Raw genomic sequence first — 17,319 nt, 5'->3', positions numbered from 1 at the left:
GTCAGCAGCAGCGACACACTCACTTGCATGCTTGAATAGCTGCTATAGCCCTCAGGCTGTCATCTGCACGACGGAAGGAAGAAGGGAGTCTCTGTCCGGGCTCTTGAGAGTAGTGCTAGTCATTGCACTCCTCTTCTACATGTCTCTCCCTACGTGATACTGAAGGCCTATTTTTGATGCCTAAACAGAGAGTAAACAAAACTGCCTCAGCGGTTTTGTCTCTGGTTACAGCAGCACAGAAGGAATTCCTCCTGGAGGGGTGAAGTGCAGCTCCACGTCTTCCTGAAATGAAACACTGGGTCTTGTTTACAGATGCTTGCCGCCTGTTGATTCAGAATTGATTGTGCTGCTTCATTTACATGGCCAAAGAGACTCTGGATCAAACATTATTTATTTTCTTTGAGGAGTGAGGCGGTTATAAATCTGTCATGGGTTTATTTTGAGACACAATTGTGTGTGTTTTGATCAATAGACATAGGAATTAAACTTGAGAAAACCCAAACTCTGGTCACACAGTATTAATAAAGGATCTTGTGGGGTGGTTTATGGTAAATTTGGCAAATTAAACTGCCTTCAAGTCTTCAGCTATTTTTGTAACATTGAATTGGATGTTATTCTAGACTGTTCCTTTTTTTTAACTCCTTCCCCCGAGACTTGAAATTTATCTTCGTTACAGTATCTACTGCTCCTGAATGGAAAGTAATGAGTGTCACAGTGGCAGCATTTTCTGTAACATATTCTCATGCACTCTCACTGTGTGCATACACTTTATTTTGTTAGTATTCGGCCAAAACACACAATCCTTTTCCAACAACGTGTAACAGGTTATATTCTCATTAGTGCACTTTAATTTGAACTATTCAGAGCTTTTCAACCGAAAATAAATTGGAACCCAAAAACCATAAAATAGCAGAGTGAACCTTAACAACATCACTGGGAATGTCATATTCTACCTGTTGGGTAGAGAGGATTTAGAAGGCATGTGAGAAATTGTTGGGGGTAAAAGCATGCAGTGGTTATTTAAAAACAGTACAAACACCCACATTAAATAACTGTTTACTTTCATCGTGCACTGTGCAACACCCTGTGTTAACAACACATCCTTGATTCAACAATCTTGAAATGAACTGGTTCAAGAACCAGATCTAAGTGGGTGGAAAAGGGACGATGAGAAATTCAATTTAAGTAAAAGTAATGTTGCAATCCATTCAGCTTATTAGTTTGACTGCACTCCTGATGTTTTTATTCAAAATGTGCTCAAACTCTCAATTGAGTCTACTGCATGCAGTTTACCACCATGGAGTGAATTTATCATGCAGAACAGGCAGCTGCTCTTTCATTCTTACCTAATAGTCTTTGCCCAAGGGGCTGAGTCTTGCACTGTGGCAGTTTTGGAATAATAGCAGTACTAATATTCATTACAGCACATGTGCACTTCATTATGTACTTCTTTAAGTTCAATTCATCTTAGTGTTATCACTAAAAGCAGTAGGTAAAGACTTGACAATTAGATTGTTGTAATGACAAACAAATTGCAGCTGTCTCTTTCTTTAACTCAGCTTTGGTTTATAAGGCATGGACCTACATGTAGTTGTATTTTGATCATTTCCCCCAAAAAAGATTAGTTATTAATCCGACTGAATCTTAAATGTGTTCTTCTTTTGGTCTGGAGCTCGCAGCAGGTAAGTTGAATATGAGGATGAGTCTGTGAAACACATAAGAGAAGGGGAAGGGCTGTGATCGTGACTGTGTATAAAATCCAGACAAATCAATGTGCCCTGGAATTAAAATGATACAAAACCTGATGTGGCACCACAGTTTTTCCACTTAAGCAGCTCAGACAAGAGATTGTTGTTCAAAGTCAGCATGAAGGGCGACACGAAGTTAGTGGCTGTTGAGGATCAAAGAGACTTAGGAAAAGGGTGAAATCCAAGATGAGAACGTATCCCCTGAATCAGTGACAGGAGCTGGGGTTAGCTTGTAACTGAGAGAGGAAAGAGACTGTTTCATTATTTTACATAAGGTCTAAGTCAAAAGCCTAACAGTGCAGTGAGGCATAAGGTTTAAAAGAGCTCATCTGGAGAAGATGTGATGTTAATGTGAGGATTCGTGGGACTCTTCTTAATGGGATTATACTTCAAAAAATATAATTTGGTAAATTAAAAGTTACGGTAGTGAAATAACTGGTTTGAGAGCAGCAGTATTTATACTGTATGTAATATCTAACCTTGTTATATCACATAACATCTAATATCTAACCAGTAATTTGACTGAAAGGCATTAGTGAACCTACTGACATTAGAAACAGTGTGAGATGCACTATGATGTGTAACTTGTTTATAATCTGCTCTTTCAGTAATGTGAGACAAGTGATGCACCACACTTTCATCTGCACCAGCTGAATTCAGTTAAATGACCCCGGAGTGGAAAAACACTCTCACTGCTACTGTCATCTGACCAGTGTCTGCCAGTATGTGATTTTCACTCAGGGTTTTTTGAACAAATGCCTGGAGTGGAGGCCAGCTCCATTGTTCCTCCCTGCAGATTGTTTGATTCACTTGACAGCCTTTCTACATCTCTCTGAGGCAGAGAAAATAACTGGTGTGTAGTTTAAGAAGCTTACGACCCTTTCCCGGGAAAAGTTTCTGATTAATGCGGGTTGGGTTTTCTAAGTAGGTCTGCTCCTTTTTTTGTCTCGTTCTGAGGAAGAAACTGAGGATACTGGTGTTGGATGTGGAGGATTCCTTTGTAGTTGCCTGGGAGGTGGTATTTGAGAATGAAGCTTTCGCTTCAAGGAAACTAGACATGCATAAAAGAAGGGTTTGCATTAGAAAGAAGCTGAAATACACAATGGCACAACGTTGAGCCCCTTGTATGGGGTTTCACTCTAGTGCATGGACAGAGCTTGTGTGAAAGCTGAGCCAGTGTCAAACCCACACTGACTGTAGTGTGCTAAACATGTGTGTAAGATGTGTCCCTCCTTCTATCCTTCGCCTCTCAGTGTCTAAGAAGCACGGGAAGCTGATCACCTTCTTGCGCACCTTCATGAAGTCCCGGCCCACCAAGCAGAAGCTGAAGCAGAGGGGCATCCTCCGGGAGAGGGTGTTCGGATGCGACCTCGGAGAACACCTCCTGAACTCAGGACACGACGGTAAGAAATACTCGCATGCAGACACACCTGACAGTAGTCGTACTTCCCGGATCCATTTATGCTTTTTCTTTTTACCCCAAATTTTCAAATACTTGAATTACAGGGGTTTTTTTGGCAACAGGCTTTGATTCATAATTTCTGACAGTTTCTTGGTTAATGCAAACTCAAAACCTCCTCTGTGTTTACCTGTTGTCTCGATAAACAATCACTTTGTCTTTTCCAAAGTACCATTTCCAGTCGTACCTGAAAAGTTTCAAAAGATATTTCACATTAAAAATATTACTGGGTGCTCATCAGTTTAAATGGACATTATCTCTAGAGCTTTAGCTGTACATGAACAGGTGAGCTCAGCGTTAAAATGAGAAACGGTGGGAAACAGTTCAGCATGGCTCTGTTTTATAGCTTTATAGAGTTTTAGGATATATACTATTTAATGGCTGTGTGCAGTGGCTTCCTGGAGCCTGGTTGCCTAGCAAACTCAGCTGATAAGGCTCAAGGAAGTGGCAACACGTGGACAAGAAATAGTCCCCCTCTCTGTAATAACACGTGTTTATTCTGTGAAACACCAGCTGCACTGGTGCTGCAGTTTGTCAGGTTAATTGTCATGTAGGCTCAAATTCAAATTTTAGTTAAACATATACCAGTAACATCCTGGGCTTCGCGCTGTCCACCTCTTACACACCTGCTGACCTGCTGTGTTACTGAAAAAAAATTTCAGCTGAAATTCATTGTGAACCTGAAAGCGGATATTCAGCTCATACTATGTAAACAGCAGCTCGTTCTGGTTGAAGATAATTGCAGAGCTGAGGTCTACAATCACCTGCTGCAGCCACTATTTTTATGATCTCTCAGCAGCACTGTGTCTGACAGGTGAGCTGATGTGATGGTTTCAGTGAGAGTAGTGGTCCTGATTACTCTGTAGCATTAGCTACAACCAGGTCAGTGAGCATTCATCAATAACTATATTTGAGTTCTTGCTGACTCCAACTTGAAAACTTAATGCATGTTAATGGATCTTATTCTGTGTCTAGACGTGAGTCTTATCTTACCAGGGTGTTAACTCGGAGAGTTCACAGGTAGGAGTGGAGGTACTCTCTGTTTGACAAGCTAGTGGTAACACGTGACAGTTGCTACAGTCTATCCAGAACCTGTGGTAATCCTGTCTTACCTTTCGCATAGAGTGATAAATCACTCTGTCAAACTTTGCAGGGTCAAAGAGTCGAGGTGTTCCGACGCCTGCAGTGACTCAAGAGATGAAACAAACCTATGAACTTGTGAAGTTGAGGGAAACACTGTTAATAATACAATTTGTAGTTAATGAGTATACTAGAGAAACTCTTACTCAGAGTTGAAGGCAGACGCAGACGAGCTGTAGTGACACTTGCCCTGTAAACCAGCATTTAACACTGTAATAAAATACATGAAGAAATTCACTTAACCTGTAAAATTATAAACTTACTTAAGATAGTCAAATTAGTCTTAACTTTCAGCCACTAATAGACTTCTAGTGGAAAAGTAAACCACAAGGAAATGCTCCATTAAATAAATGTTACTTTCAAAAATGTCTAGTAAATCCTCATGTATCAGTCATGCTGCTAAGTGACCTCCAAACATCCAGTGATCAGTCCACTTTGGGCCGATGGTGAGCGCCACCCCACATATCTTTTGCTTGGTACAAGATTTTTTCTGGATGAAATTCCTGTGTCTTTCCCCAAAGCTTGATTCATCAACAGTTTTAGACTATAGAGGTTTGGAACTTCAACAGTCTTACAGCTACATTCATCAGAAGCCTTGACCTCTCTGCTGCCATTGGGAGTCTGATAAATCTAGAGATGGTGCCAAAAGATTCTTATTTCTTCCTACACTGAATCTGTTTAAAATCACTAAACCAGCTGTTGTGAAAGCTGTGGTTTTAAAGAAGATGAATCTTGTAGTGTGGTGAAAACAAAAGTCTACACTCAACCACATTCTGTAAATGTTTGCGATAAGAGAACCTCAAAACAAAACCTTTCTGTGTGAAGATCTCGTGGTGGATTTATCCATCCTGGAATTTATCTGAACAGCTGCTTCGGCGAGTGTCCCACTCTCTGTCATGATCTGAATGATGTGTAAGCTGTGGGAGGCCTGGGAACCTCCTTAGACACATACTCGCCATCCTTATCGCTGTCTGTCTAACAGGCACACACACACACACACAGATAAATAACATGCCTCCATGATTTATGTTTGCTAGAGAAGAATGAAGAAGTTCTGTGTTTTTCTGAGGATGTTTGTCCATCTCGAACACAATCACTGGCTTTGTATCTGAAGCTGCCTGCATCTGGCTGTCTGCCTCACTCAAACAGAACAACAGCAAGCTAAAGGCTCTTATATACTTCCACGTATCCGTTTCTCAGAGAGGTCTCAGCGGCGGACAAAGAGTCTTTTTGATTTTTACTTCTCTGACGACTATCCGTCTAAAAACAATTCCCCGCCAAACCCATAGGTGGCGCAACGGAAGACGAGCTCAGAGAAGGCTACCCCATCTGGCGTAGAAGAAGTCCACGTTTGTTTATTTCATCTCCTTCCTGCTTTCCTCCCACACACTGAACCATGGCAACTAACAGAACTAAATAAAGTGACACCCAGCGGGTCAAGATGCTGATGTAATCGTTTCTTAGCGCAGCGGTTCCCCGGTCTTGTTTCCGAACTGTGTTGCTGATTCCACAGCTTGATTCGCTTGAGGCTACATGTAGCTAGAAGATACCCGGAACTAGCTCCCCCCCAGCTTCCACACACAGTCAGCAGGGACTCCCGGCACTAACTACTACCCAGTGTTTGCTTCTAACCTGACGGTATTATAGAAACAGTGTCATGATAGAAGTGGAATTAAAGTCGTGACGGCGGGTTCTTGCACTGTTACCACCGCAGTTAGCATGGTGGCTAGCCTAGCCCGCTAGCCTAGCCTGCTAGCGCCGTTTTGAAAGCTCGTTATAACCGTACGTGACCGTGCACACATGCCCTCAGTGCTCTAACGAGCCACCGTCAGCCGGACAACTCCGCTGGCTTAACACACACGTCACATTAATCGTAGAATCATATTTGTGTTCGTGTTTGTTGCTAAAAGTAAACAGGAAGTTTGAGGTCCGGAAATACGGAAATGACGTCATACGGAAATGATGTCCTTCGCGGACCAATCACAGCCAAGAGCGGTCTGTCGGGTCTCCAACATGAAGACGGATAGTTAGAAAAATCAGACGTGTACGAAAAGCTGTCAGAAGCATTCGGAGAGGGCGTTTCACGACGGATAGGGCGGTCTTATCTATCCGTAATAGAAACAACGGAGAGGCATAAATTGGCCTTAACTCCCTTTTTCGCTTCATGCAGAAAACTGTGTCTGTGTAGAAAATAGGTTAGCCTTCTCTTCAGGATATATTCCTTTCCACTTAACAAGGTTCAAATGTTTCCACCCTCATCTTAAAAAGTGCATTTCCTTCCAAAAACACCAAAAAAATGTATTTACACTCAACAGCTTGAAGCCCCATCACCAAAAAGCCCCTGACCTATAGCCTAACCTCGCTGCGTGCACACTTAAAAAATAAAAGCCCTCTTATTCTTGACCCTGTAGCGTCCAGTGAAGTCTGGTAACATATTAGCTGAAATATAAGTTGTGTGACGACTCATTTTCTCTCCACAGTGCCCCAGGTCCTCAAGAGCTGCACCGAATTCCTCGAGAAACATGGTGTGACGGACGGCATCTACCGCCTCTCTGGGATCGCCTCAAATATCCAGAAACTGCGGTAGGAGACACACACTCTGTACAGGATATGATTCAAGTGTTTATCAGGATGTTTTTCTGTGTCTAACTATAACCTTCACCTTACAGTTGATAAGATAAATTCCATGTAAGATTATTGCATCTGTAAAAAAAACGTGAGGACTTTTAGGATAACAGGTTTTACAATGTAGTGTTGTGAAAAGTAATTTAAGGTTTACATGTCAGTGTTTTGGATGGAGTAGGCTTGTGTTTGCTTAACACAACCAAATGCAATGGTATTAATTCTCGAGGTTTAGTGTAACCGATTATCTTTCTTGGTCACCTACAATTATTAGTGTTACCTCACATTGATGTTTCCAGTTGCTTTGTTAGACTTGGGAAGACGCAGACACCATTTTCTTTATATTGCACAGCTCGTTCATTGTTAATTTTGATTTGTTTGAACTGTTAAAAGAAATGTGAAAAATTGTGTAGTCACAGATAAATATTCTAAGTGAAATGCAGCTTGTGTCTCGTTTCCATCACAAGACAGCAGCCACTCGCTGTTGTTAACCTTTCTTCAGAGTTAGTGAAGGTGAGTGTGCTGACTCGCCCCTCTCCCTCTTTCATCAGGCACGAGTTTGACTCTGAGCAGATCCCCGACATGACCAAAGATGTTTACATCCAGGACATCCACTGCGTTGGCTCGCTGTGCAAGCTCTACTTCAGAGAGCTGCCCAACCCCCTGCTCACCTACCAGCTCTACGAGAAGTTCTCTGTAAGCAAAGCCTCGGCAGAACTGACACACACCACTTTAAAGAGTCTGTGAACAGCACATTACTTTTTTAGGCTCACAAGTCCTCAAAGGACACTGATTAAAGCTGTTGGTTGCAAAATTGTACTCTAAAGTGAAAAAAAAGGGAATTGCTCACATTTATCTTTGAGAAATTCTTTGTATGAATCTTCTCTGAGTCGCTGACACCCCTGAAGTAATAGCTTTGTACTTGACACACCCTGTCATTAGGAATGCATCAAACCACTCTCAGTGTGACTTGGAATAAAAACCCTTCTCCAAACACAACAGATCTGTCCCTGAGGATGAAGTAAATGTTTGCTGGTTGTTATGGCAGCTAGGGGGAGGAGAGGCGGGGGGGACAGATGTCCACTCCATGATCCATGTAGCTGTGTGAATCTGGGAATAAAGTGATGGAGTTTAAGGTTGATGCAGTGATAAATCTCTCTCTCTCTTTCTCACCATCACTTGCTTTGTTTTGACTCTGAAGGATGCCGTATCAGCAGCAACGGATGAAGAGCGGCTCATCAAAATCCATGACGTCATCCAGCAGCTTCCTCCACCGCATTACAGGTCAGTGTGGATCCATGCTGCCCCCTGCAGGCAGACCTTGTAACTGTTTTTTGAGTGTAAAAATTCCAGATTTTTTTTGTTGAGCCACGCTGCATAGACAGAAATAATTGAACGGGTCCCTGAAGATTTTTTACATTGGTGCTGATGAATACATTTTTTCTGTTCTTAGTGAAAGCATATAAATGCAAATTTCTAAATGACATTGGACACAAATTTGATTACAGATGGGGAAATTGTTCTGTCATGGCCATTAGTATGCACTTCAGGATTAATATTAATTTTGATTCCTAGGACTCTGGAGTTCCTCATGAGACACCTCTCTCACCTGGCAACATTCAGCTACATCACCAACATGCACAGCAAGAACCTGGCTATTGTCTGGGCACCCAACCTGCTGAGGTAAGATGCCATCCTGCTCTTTAGAATATTTTTTTTATTCCCTGTTATTGAATTGCAGTAACTTTGATGTTCGTATATGTAGTTCTTTTTTATGGGTGTTTCCCATTCTACTTGATTTCTCAGACTTGATTCGTCTGTTATAATGGGCTCTCTGCAGCACAAAGTATCTTTTAAATGAGTCACTCTGTCTGAGTGCAATGATTAAAGTGCACATGCAACATCAATAGCTGGAAGTCATTGTATACAAGTGATTCAAATCTGACCACTTAAACAAAATTAGATGGGCAGAATTAGATTCAGTACCTTGAAATTGCAGATTGTTCTTCAGTCTATCGCATGAATCTATAAAATTTAGCGTAACATCTTCCCTCATTGACTGTGATGTTTTATGTGTTTGTGTCAGGTCTAAACAGATTGAGTCTGCGTGCTTCAGTGGGACTGCGGCCTTCATGGAAGTCAGAATCCAGTCTGTGGTGGTGGAGTTCATCCTCAACCATGTGGACGTTCTCTTTAGCACTAAACTCAGCACACTAATACGAGAGGGAGCAGGTACACACATTAACATAGATTACACTCCTGCACAAATAGTCACTCCAATAATTGCTGCTACTTAAGTTTTACCTTTCAATACTATCCTGCCTGCTTCCACTTCCCCAGGTCACAACTCGTTGTCACGGCCGAAGTCCCTGCTGGTTTCATCACCCTCCACAAAACTATTGACTCTGGAGGAGGCCCAGGCCAGGACTCAGGCTCAGATCAACTCTCCGGTCACTGAAGACAGCAAGTACATTGAGGTGGGCGAAGGTCCAGCTGCCCTGCAGGGCAAGTTCCACACCGTCATCGAGTTTCCCACCGAGAGGTTTGTTGACTCCTCCTCCTGAAAACCGAGCATCATGAGACCAATGTTAATTTAGACATATAGATTTAGACAAATATATTTCAGACAGAAACTGTCTTTGGGGGTCTGTTGCAAAACTATCCATTTTAATGATATTGGAAAATTCAACTCATTCTATAATGTGTCTCCCTCTACTGGTTGCTGGTAAGACTGCAGGCAGACTCATTTTGTTCTGCACAGTTTCCAGTTCAGGCTGTACACCTGATCAAGATTTATTAATGTAGCTGATCATATTTTAATGAACCAAGCTGCCCCCTGTCTGATCTCAACCATTTGTAATCACAGGAAGAGGCCTCCTATTAAATCGAAGAAGTCCCCTGTGGGTAGTTGGCGTTCTTTCTTCAACCTGGGCAAGTCTTCCTCCATGTCCAAGCGCAAGCTTCACCGCAATCCCAGTGAACCAAATGAACTGAAAGCAATGGCTCTCGCTGGTGAGTCTTTCCTCTACAAGTGAAATTTATAGTCTTACTTACTGAAGAGTTTAAAAATATTGATACCTGTTAATCATTATGTTTCAGGAGGCAGAGGAGACACAGCAACGTTAAGATCAGCCAAAAGTGAAGAGTCACTGAGTTCCCTGCATAATGTGGAAGGTAAATGTTTTGTGTCTTTCATTTCACTTTGACTTTTTAAGTTAGTTATTTCTGATTATATATTTTTCCTTCTTCAGGAGAGTCCAAGGTGTACCGTCCTCGGAGGCCGCGCTCCAGCAGCGATGCCCTGTCAGCCTCCTTTAACGGCGAGCTGCTGGACAGCCGGCAGCTCTGCAACTCCTATGACAACCTGGACGGCACAGAGGACAGCGACGGGGACGACGGGCCCATCTGTGTGCCTGCTCTCATCTCACCTCCCCGCTCAGCTGGCGAAGAGGTGGACCTCAGCCCGCCAGACATTGGAATGGCCTCCTTGGACTTTGACCCCATGTCTTTCCAGTGCAGTCTCCCAGACACCTCCTATGCCTTCCCCCGAGATGACTCACCAGCCGGGGCCGAGGCCTCCACATTAAAGAGGAGCCCCGGCAGCATCTGTGGCAAGACCAATGGCTCCGACATCTCTGCTGCCTTCCTGGGCTGCTTGTCTACCCCCTTGTTTCCCACAGACTTCAGTGGTGTTGCTGGAGAGAACATGGAAAGCAAGAGATTGACCACTTCATATTCTTACACTGATAAACCCACACAGGCTGTGTCGCCTATTAAATCTGGAAAGTCCATTAGCATGAGTCCTTTTGCCACTTCACAGATTTTCTCTACAGAGATGCCCGACACGAATGTAGCTGGACATGCTCTCTATCCACAACCATTACCTCCTCCTGTAATACCCAAGGACCCTCCTCCCCTGATGGGTAGTGTGCTGCTGAGGGAAGCTGAGCTGTCCCTGGGTGAAGTTTTTCAAATGGAGCTGCACACGAAGCTGGCAGCATTTGACAACATATACAGTCGAGAAGTGACGGGAGAGGACAGTGTTCAGCAGGCACTGTCTGCCAGCAGCCCAAATCACCAAGGTAAGAAGCAGGGGATGACCTTTGTATTGTAAGTGTAGTCTTTGGCATGTTTCTGACTTATAGTTTTATTTTCACAATATAGATTAAAATAATGTGTTGAATGATGTAATCTACTATCTAAATGATTGTTTTCTTGATATATTTTCAGAGGTTTGCATGAATTTCATCATTTACATGAATGTATTTATATGATTCTTGAGCTCCACGCTTAATGTTTCCTCTCCCTCCCACTCTTGAAGCACCTTAAAACCTGCCTGCCTGCTCTCACTTCTTTACTTCACCTACTGCTCTCTTAATTATTGTTTCAACTATAGATCCCTTGTGTTTTTGTGTCCCTGATAGGAGTCGTAGCCCCGGACTCTTCAAAGGACCCCACCCCTCATTCCCTCAGCTCCACAGCTCCCCCCTCTGCCCCTCCTCCTCCTCCCCCTCCTAAAAATGCTGCCCGCATGTTGGCCCTTGCCCTCGCTGAGTCTGCCCAGCAGGTCTCCATCCAGTCTCAGTCATGGTCGTCTGAGCCTGCAACACTGGTGTCCCCTCTGCAGTCGCAGGACGCCTTTGACTTCCAGAACTCGCCGCATCAACTGGACCCACATTTCCAGAGTTCCTCTGAGGAGAGAGCTGAAAGAGGAAGTCCCCCACAACCAAACGGCACTGCCGCAGCTTTCACCACAGTCTCATCTTATCCCACTGCTCCCAGTCCCCCAATCAAACAGCAGCCACTTGAGTTTACTCGCACGAGCACCAAGCCATCAGACAGTTCCAAGTCCTCGAGAGGTCCACCTGGACCACAGCCACCTAAAGACCCCACCCCACCAGACACTCCTCTTTACAAGTGCTCTCCACTCTCTAGTTCAGTAAGCCCGACTTCTCCAACCAGGAGAAGTCCAGAAAGACAGCAGGCTGTTGCAGGACAGGTCCCAGTCTATACCAGCTCATCCACTTCCACCCCAGCCTCCACCCCCAGTGGCAGCTGTAAAGACACAGGAGTCTTACCACAACCTGATCCTGAGGTAAGTGTCACATCCCTTCAGCTTCATCATGTAGATTGATAATTATACTATTATGGTCATATTATTGCCCTGCCAAAAACATGATCAATATTACTATCAAGATTATTCACATATACTGCATAACGTCAGTGAGTCAACACTTTGAGAAATATGTTTATTCTCTCATGCTAAAAGCAACATGAGAAGATCCACTCATATCTGTTTGTTCTAATATGAATATATAACACTAAGGAGCTTTTTAATACTCAGTGCTGCCTTGTATTTTAAATCAAACAAGCCAAATATTGCTCCACTCTTCGAGGGGAAAAGAGGAGCATGAAAAAGGTTAAAGAACTCGAACAATATGACATTCTGCTGCTGCTTCTGTAATGAAACAGCTCAGTAACCAGAAATAATTATTTAAATAATATTAATTCTCAGTAAATAAGCATCTCTTTTGTTGTGTTTTACTCAGGTAAAATCAGAGGGAACTGCACCACCAGCAATCCTTCCCAAACCTTCAGAACAGCCGCCTCCGATTGCTCAAAAGCCCAAAAAGCAGGCCGTGTCCGTGCCGCAGCATCAGAAACAAGCCCAGAGACAGACTCATCTTCCTACACCGCCTCAACCTCAGACACAAGTCCACTCCCAGCCTCCGACACTCTCGAAGGCCAGTGCAAGAGTGGGCTCCACCTCTGCTGAGGCTTTTGAGAAGCCTTGGGAGGCCATTAGGCCAGTACCGCCCTGCACAGATTCTGCAAAGTATCACGACTCTTATGGACCCAAACCTCCTGCCCCTCCTGTCCGCACCATCGAGAGCAAGCTGGCCACTGCAGCGCTCAGCCAAAGTGAAGCCTCCTATCACATCATGGATGACGGCCCTGCACCTGGCCACCATGAGGACGCTCTGCCTCACCATCCTCTTTCTCCTCATAAATCTTCCATGCACCAGCCAGCCTACCTGTATCACGGTAAAGGAGAGGGTGTTTTAATTGAGCCGCCAGGAGCTGCATACTACCACCAGAGGCCTGTTCCTGTGGGCCCGCAGACCATGCCACACCACTACCGGCCTGACAGTGTCCCCCCACACCTCTCCTACGTGTCCAAGTCTGAGCCTCAGATACCTTACAGTGCCAGAGTAGACAACAGATACAGCACTTTAGGCCCAAGGTCATACCACCACTCCATTAAGTCCAGAGGAAACCCCCGCAGTGTGTTTGTGTCTCCGGGGCCAGGGCATCAGGGTTATAGCCATGACCGAAACCAAGGCTATCCCACCATCCGTAGAGTGCACTCACTCCACGTTCCTTCCGCTGTCCGCTCAGTGCCCATCCAAAGGACTGAGGTTCCTCCAGAAGATGACATGTTCTTCTACCACAGGCCCGTGTATCAGTGCAAAGCCTACCAGCAGCCCCAGCAGCAGCCCCCACAGCAGGCCCAGCAGCAGCCCCCACAGCAGTCTTCACACCAGTCTTCACAGCAGTCTTCACAGCAGTCCTCACAGCAGTCTTCACAAGCGGACTACCACGTTACTCAGCTGCAGCCTTACTTTGAGAATGGGCGGGTCCAGTATCGCTATAGTCCGTACTCTGGTTCAAGCCCCCTGGAGGCTCCTTACTATGACATCGACCCTTATGGCACCATCCGAATCCGGCACGTCCACTCCCATGGCAGCCGAGATCCTGGAGCTGCTGCTGGCCGACCAGGTGGAAAGGCGACTGGCTACCACTACCTTGCTCACCACGTTATCCCACCAGGGAAGGAGCACAGCTTTGTGAGCAGGGACATGCCCCCAAGCCATGGGACCAAGGAAGCTGCTTCTTACCTCTCTTGGGACCCCGAGGAGTCAGAAAGGCTTCGCATGCACTCCATCCGCAGGGAGAGCCGGGCCAGACAGAGGATTAAAGGCCCCGTCCTCTCTCAGTATGACAACGTCGGCTTGTTCACACCAGCAGATATATCAGGTTATGAAACCCTACACCTGCGCAGTAAATCTGATCCAGGTAAAGCTGTGCTGCTTGTAGCCGAATGCAAAGATGGCCGCTACCTCCCCAGACACATGGTGTCAGACCCTGACGTCCTCATGTACATGGAGACTGACAAGCACGTCCATGGCAGTGTAGTGGGTGACAAGTCGGATGGACATACCAAGCAAAGCAGTTCCAAAAAATGCCAATCCTCTCACTCCCTTCCTGCTACTCTGAGCCACAGTCTCTCCCATCAGCAGGAGAGCAGCCGACACGAGGCCAAGTACGAGACTGGAGACGACCAGCTGTGTGGAGACAGCGGCAGGTCGAAACACTGGCAGCAGGAGTATCCCAACCAGAGGAACTTCCAACCACGGTACGAGTGTCCTGATTCTGACCACCACCAGAATAAAGTGAAACCGTCAAGCGGCTACCACAGTGTGGAAGACCAGCCCTCAGCTCCAAGGGAACAAGTCCCCCGCTCCAAATTGGAGCGATCGCACAGCGTCCGAGAGCAGCAGCACTACAACCAGGGCAACGCCGATGTGGACAGAGACTACTCATATCAGAAACACGGCACGAAACCGCCACAGTCCCACTATGATAACTTGGACGATTACCACCCAGTACCTCAACCTCAGGCTCCGGTCCAAAAACGTGGAGGCCCCGGCTCCTATCCCGCCCCTGGATTCTCAGCGAGCCACAGCAACAGAGCGTACTCCACAGCACTGGGCCAGGGAGGCTTTATCCAGGCTGAGCTGGCCATGCAGAGGTCAGAGACAGAGATCCGTACAGAATGAAGCATTTAGGGAGGAAACATGTGAAATTATCTTTAGCTGTGTTGAAGAAAGACTAATGAGCTGAGGTTGAGCAGCCTCTGCAGGACAGTGGACTGTCGCATCACCAATATTTTTGCTCCTGTGTATTTTTAATGAATTGTAAAGAAAATTGTAAGACTTTTGACAAAGTCTTGAATGTACCTGAAATTACTGTTCAAGAGGTCATGTTATTGTGATTGATTGAGACAGTACCCAGTCAAAAATGTATATGATATGAAAGACGTAAGGTACTTTCAACAGGAACTACAAAAATGTAAAATATATATATAGACAATATATATCTGAACTTAGAATCGCTAGTAAAAAGGGATTTTTAGTTGTATTTTTTTTAGGCGTGGCGCTGGGTATGAGCATCAACTTGGATTACGGTTTGCATTTTAGAAATGCATGCACTCTCTATCTCTTACAGAACAGTTCTGTGTATTTCACTATCCATTGCGTTCTTTCTGGATGTTACAGCACAAGTTATTGAAGGAGGAAACATGTAGGTCATGACGCCCCCTCTCTGCTAATATGTACGCAAGGAGGCGGCACGGTGTGTCCATGTTTGTCTTGAAGAATCCAGCTGAGAGTGAGTTTTTAAGAAGGAGCTGCAGTGGGTTTCTTTCAGTTAATATAAAGCTTATCAATCTCTCATTTTCTCTGTGACTGTGCCATTTTTACATAACTTTGCTAAAAACAGATTTGATTTCTTCTGATGGAATGTTTTGGTACTTGTCTGTTCTCACATGGAAGAGGGACCAAAAGACTCGGGGGCAGTTGTTGCACATAAAGTGATAAAGTGGGGTAGTGTGTCGTAGCTTTAGATGTGTACCCAGGTGTGTCAGAAGTCGTTTTTATTTTGTCATCAAAAATCAAAGTACTTTCATGAACTGGACTAACTGAACAAATCTGAAAATGACATCCTCTCAAACAACGTGGCAAGGAACATGTTGCCGCTGCTTTGTGCAAAGAAAACACCTTGGTGACGAGCCTTAAATTGTGTTCCTACAGACGTGATTTTGTTTGCTTTCATTGTCATACAAGCCCATTGTCATACTGCACAAACAATGTGATAGATTTCAGATCACTCTTGGGGATTCTTGGCAGTTCAGGGTTTGCAGGTGACCTGCTGTGGTTATTCAGTTTTGTGTATCGCCTCACTGGTCCTGAATTTAAAACATTGGGGGATGGAAAGTTTTTTTAAGATATCTGGGCCCACTTTTTTCAAGCTGGATACTAATGTATAGTACATTCATCTGGTATTATACTACATGACCTTTTGGTTCATCATAATGGAAACACTATAATATGTTCAACTGTCTAAATCCAGGTTGTACTCTGTAACCGTTTTACTTCTATATTGCTTGCAGGTTTTGCTCCTCTTGCCTTATCTAAAGCCTCTACCTTTTCAGATGGGGTGTTAAAGTAAGGCACCGTGTACTTGAATGTGAAAACACTCTTGTCTCAAACTAGAGGTATCTAAAGTTAGAGATGAAATAAATAAAACTGGTCAGGAATAACTGTAATCCATGTGTGTTATTATGTGCATGCTTTTTCTAATATACTTGTGGTTGGTTCAGAATCATGTTAAATCTACAACTCATCGCAGTCATCTAGCCTTGCTTTGAAAGTATTACTAAGTATTTAGGACTTGTCTTCCTTAGGGGGACATAAAGCAAGGTAAACAATGTAAAGCATTAGATCTGAAGGTGGAGACTTATTTAAAGGTTGGGGTTTAAGCCAGTAGTAACTATGGTTAGGTAAAGTAATGTAATGTCCTCAAGACATGGGGACGTGTGTGTTAATGGTAAATGGTCTATATTTATATAGGCTTTTCTAGTATTGATGACCATTAAAAATGCGTGTAAAGACCTCTCTATCAACTACATAGGTTTAAAAATGTATTTTAAGTATTTTTTAACCAGAACAGTTTATTTTTAATAAATACTCATCACAGTAGTTGGACGATTCCACTGCACTGGTGGTGACTTCAAGATCATCGGCCCAGTCGGTCTTTTTTTCAGGTACACTGACACATCTTTCAGTTCATACATAACGAAATGAATAATTTCGATCTGGATTCGGTTATTGGCGTGTGGCAACCAACATCAAAATGCATTTGCAGTTCTGGATTCTGCCCCAAAACACAGCACTGAATCACCATCCCTTGTTGAACTCACAAATGACCATTGACCACCACTGGCTCCCAGTCCAAACCTGATACAATAGAATGCTCCCTAGTTACATAACATTCTTCGTTTTGTTGGTGTCATCCAAAAGCTCACTGGGTTTTAACTTGCTTTTCTGCCGATTTATTTATTCTTTTTTTTTTTTTTTTTTTTTTTAAACAACACAGAAGAACAGTTGGTCACCTATGTAATCCCATAGACAATATACTGATGTGTCAACAATACAATAAAAGATGAGTGATCATCAAGGTCGGACACATACACAATCCATTTCTCCAAATAATTCAACAATTCATAGA

General features: G+C 44.1%; 1 protein-coding gene across 1 annotated transcript; it reads left to right on the top strand.

The window, feature by feature from the left end:
* The first annotated feature begins 3,030 nt into the window (after window positions 1-3,030).
* arhgap32b (Rho GTPase activating protein 32b) lies at window positions 3,031-16,357 on the top strand. The gene is made up of 12 exons (XM_061086299.1): window positions 3,031-3,151; window positions 6,828-6,930; window positions 7,521-7,665; window positions 8,171-8,253; window positions 8,545-8,652; window positions 9,056-9,201; window positions 9,310-9,511; window positions 9,836-9,981; window positions 10,069-10,143; window positions 10,221-11,051; window positions 11,394-12,064; window positions 12,519-16,357. The coding sequence occupies exons 1-12, from the start codon at window positions 3,046-3,048 to the stop codon at window positions 14,808-14,810; spliced, it is 4,908 nt and encodes a 1,635-aa protein (XP_060942282.1). The 5' UTR covers window positions 3,031-3,045; the 3' UTR covers window positions 14,811-16,357.
* Window positions 16,358-17,319: the final 962 nt, after the last annotated feature.

This window comes from Limanda limanda, chromosome 14 (genome assembly GCF_963576545.1).
Source record: "Limanda limanda chromosome 14, fLimLim1.1, whole genome shotgun sequence".
Classification (NCBI taxonomy): Eukaryota; Metazoa; Chordata; class Actinopteri; order Pleuronectiformes; family Pleuronectidae; genus Limanda; species Limanda limanda.
The sequence above is the reverse complement of the archived record's forward strand: the minus strand, read 5'-3'. Positions and strand labels throughout refer to the sequence as shown.

Coding starts and splice junctions, on each gene's coding strand:
- arhgap32b (XM_061086299.1), top strand. CDS start 3,046: ATGAAGTCCCGGCCCACCAAGCAGAAGCTGAAGCAGAGGGGCATCCTC. Junction 9,202..9,309: donor ACTAATACGAGAGGGAGCAG/GTACACACATTA, acceptor CCACTTCCCCAG/GTCACAACTCGTTGTCACGG. Junction 9,982..10,068: donor GAAAGCAATGGCTCTCGCTG/GTGAGTCTTTCC, acceptor ATTATGTTTCAG/GAGGCAGAGGAGACACAGCA.